This window comes from Vigna umbellata, chromosome 7 (assembly GCF_029865625.1).
Source record: "Vigna umbellata cultivar VRB3 chromosome 7, Vumbellata_1.0, whole genome shotgun sequence".
Taxonomy (NCBI): Eukaryota; Viridiplantae; Streptophyta; class Magnoliopsida; order Fabales; family Fabaceae; genus Vigna; species Vigna umbellata.
Window position 1 is genome coordinate 15,919,462 of NC_142171.1, and position 3,751 is coordinate 15,923,212.

Below are 3,751 nucleotides of genomic sequence, written 5' to 3' on the forward strand. Positions count from 1 at the left end.
CCTTCGTGAAGCATTCGAAGGAGGTGGTCATCCTTTGTGAAGATTCAAAGGAAGTGTAAGTTCATCTCTTGTGGTTTCAAGAGAGGTGGTATTTCTAAACTCTTACAAATTGTTTTTCTTTGTGACTAATATTTGTAAGTGTTTTGTGTTAGTGAAAAAGGTTTATCTTGTTTGAGGTAAGCGACTGGACGTATGATCCTAGTGATCTGAACCAGGATAAAATCACCTGTGTAATTTTTCTCTTTCTCTTACTCTGTCATTTATATTTAATCATTCGCCCAGTAAGAAAAATTAAGAGAAAAATAATAAAAGGCACAATAAAAGTATATAACCAATTCACCCCCCCTCTTGGTTTGTTCCACGCTAACCCATCCGCTGCAGCCGCTCTGACAATTGGTATCAGAGCTTGCTTTGATAGTCATTCAAATGGCGGGATCGTATCAAACATTCACAGAGGGTGCTTCTATCAATAGACCACCACTATTCACGGGTGAAAATTATGCATTTTGGAAGGTTAGAATGCAAATTTTTATGGAATCTATTGATGTAGATATTTGGGATGCTGTTGCATTTGGTCCTTTTGTTCCAACTAACAATATGCAGGAACCAAAGCCCCGTGACCAATGGACTGCTGAAGATAAGAAAAAATTTGGTAATGATGTAAAAGCTCGTAATATTATTTCATCTGCTTTAACTGTTGATGAGTTTTACAGGATTTCTGTTTGTAAATCTGCACAAGAAATGTGGGAAGTACTAAGCGTAACCCATGAAGGTACAGATGATGTTAAGAGAGCTAGAAAGAATACCTTAATCCAGGAATACGAGATGTTCAGGATGAAGCAAGGGGAAACAATAGTAGATGTTCAGAAACGCTTCACCAACATCGTAAACCATCTTATTGGACTAGGTAAATCTTTCGATACTGATGAGCTTAATATAAAAATTTTGAAATCTTTAGACAGGTCTTGGCAACCAAAAGTGACTGCAATTTCTGAGTCACAAAATCTCAACACAATGACCATGGCTGCATTATTTGGAAAGTTGAGAGAGCACGAACTTGACCTCGGAAGACTAGATGAAGAAGAAGCAAAAACTAAGAAAAAGACTCTAGCCTTCAAATCTGAGGTAGAAAAGAGCAAAAGCAAAATGGAAGATGAAGACTCAGAAGAAGACGAAAATTTGAGTCTACGAATCAAGAGGTTCAACAGGTTCATGAAATCAAAAGGCAAAGGGAGATTCAAAAACGAAAAGAGAGAAAATCAAGGATCTTCCTCAAACTATAGATGCTACGGTTGCGGAGAAAAGGGACATTTAAAAGCAGACTGCCCAAATCAAAAGAAGGGTGAAGAAAAGAAGGAAAAGAAATTCTTCAAGAAAAAGAGAGCATACATCGCATGGGACGATGACAACGAATCAATTTCTGACTCGAGCAATTCTGATGAAGAAGCAAACATATGTCTAATGGCGGATGACGACACTGCTGGAAGCCAAGTAAGTACATTTAACGATTCAGAAAATTCTAGTCAATATGATAGTGAAGATGAATTGCATGATACTTATGCTGCTTTATTAGTAGAATCCGAAAAATTAGATATAGCTCATAAGAAATTGAAAAAGGATTTCAAAGAGTTAAAATTGAATTTTGAAAATACTCTTGAAGAAAATCAAAATTTAAAAACAAATTTTGAAACTATTATTGATGAAAATAAAACTTTGAAAAATAAAATTTTATTTTATGAAAAAGGTAAATATACTAGTAGTGATAAATGTGCATCTTGTGAAAAACTACTAGATGAAACAACCTTAGGAGAATGTAGTAAAAATAATGAAAATAAGGTTGTTAAAAATAAGTATGTTCCTAGAATTAAAAATAAACATAATCATAGAACCCGTAGAACTTGGGTAGAAAAAGGAACAACTTATAGGAACACAAATGTTGCATCATGCTTTTATTGTATGAAAAAGGGTCATACATCTAACAAATGTAAAATTAAGCATTATGGTGTTCCAAGTGGTAGATATGTTTGGGTTGTAAAATGATTTTTTTTCTAAATCTAACCCAAAGGACCCATACAAGTAGTTGGGTACCTATTGTTTAATATTTAGAATTTCTTTAAAACAAAAATTAAGAAAATTTTATTCCAAGGCCGATGAAACTATTTTTTTTTTATATCTTCTAATATACGAAGCATATATAGTTTTCAATCCGAAAACATTTGAAATAGAAGAATGTGTGCATGTTGTCTTTGATGAAATTGTAGACCTTGAGGCCAAACCTCTTGAGTCAGTTGAATTAGATGCAGGCAATGATGAAGATTTGTAGAAGACAACAAATGAAGCGAAGAATGATGACAATCCTCAAGATGAAGATCTAAACAAAATGTGGAAACAACCTAGAGGATTATCATTACGAAATTGGAGGCATATCTAAAGGGGTAAACATTAGAAGAGATCTAAGAATCATTAGAAATATCTTAGGATTGAATTTTTAAATGCGTTCCAGTTTTGCAATTTTGAAAATCTAGCCATATTTTTGTATGCTTTAAAATTCCTATCTTATATAGTTCAATGTATGTTTAAACAATGTTTTATAAGTTCTTCATCCTAAAATTATTTGCCTTAAATATCCTATTGTGTATGTTTGAATGAAGCTTTAAATTTGAAATATTTTTAGCTCATATGCATACATGCTTTTATTAAGGGGGAGTATTATCTTAGGGGGAGAACATCAAACACATCTTTTTAATTATGATCAAAAAGGGGGGAAAAATGTTTAAAGCTTATTTAAGCTTATTTGCTTATTTGTGTTTATTCACTAATGCACTTTTTCTTCCATAAGTTGTGTTTTATCCAGATTATTACTAAAAGCTTTAAATCAAAGTAGTTTTTGATCATCATCAAAAAGGGGGAGAATGTTAGCAAAAATCAAAGATGAAGTTTTGATGATGAACAGATTTGCACAAGTCAAGATCCACAAAGACAAATTGAAGATCTCTGTATTTTATAAAGCTTTTATAATAATCAAAGTTGATGTAATAGTGCTCAAATATGTATTAGGGTTGATTCTTGTAATTTATATTTGATTTATTTAGTTAATCGATTATTCCTGAGAATAATCAATTAACACTAGCCGTTGGGGGTTTCAGATTTGAAAAACTAGCTGTTGGGGGTTTCAGATTTGAAAAACTAGCCGTTGTACTCATTATTAATCGATTAATATTTATGTTAATCGATTAAATGCGTTAGATGGCCCGTTTTCGAAGAATGGAAGGGTATTAGGCTGAGTCTATAAAATGGCTCACTCTTTATCTCAAAAATAACTCTTCCCTTGTGCAAAAGATCTCTGAACTCTTTGAGAACTCTGTGAGATTGTTGAAGCTAAGGAAACTCTTGTCTGCAAAGTCCTGAAGTGCTACTGCGGTGACAGAGGAATAGCTTGTTCATCCTTGGTGTGTCCGAGGAAATGCCTGGAAGAGAATCATCCTTCGTGAAGCATTCGAAGGAGGTGGTCATCCTTTGTGAAGATTCAAAGGAAGTGTAAGTTCATCTCTTGTGGTTTCAAGAGAGGTGGTATTTCTAAACTCTTACAAATTGTTTTTCTTTGTGACTAATATTTGTAAGTGTTTTGTGTTAGCGAAAAAGGTTTATCTTGTTTGAGGTAAGCGACTGGACGTATGATCCTAGTGATCTGAACCAGGATAAAATCACCTGTGTAATTTTTCTCTTTCTCTTACTCTGTCATTTATATTTA

The 3,751-nt window shown here is 33.4% G+C and overlaps 1 protein-coding gene across 1 annotated transcript; it reads left to right on the forward strand.

The window, feature by feature from the left end:
- The first annotated feature begins 426 nt into the window (after window positions 1–426).
- LOC148195227 (uncharacterized) lies at window positions 427–2,040 on the forward strand. The gene has a single exon (XM_088094416.1). The coding sequence runs from the start codon at window positions 427–429 to the stop codon at window positions 2,038–2,040; it is 1,614 nt and encodes a 537-aa protein (XP_087950542.1).
- Window positions 2,041–3,751: the final 1,711 nt, after the last annotated feature.

Coding starts and splice junctions, on each gene's coding strand:
- LOC148195227 (XM_088094416.1), top strand. CDS start 427: ATGGCGGGATCGTATCAAACATTCACAGAGGGTGCTTCTATCAATAGA.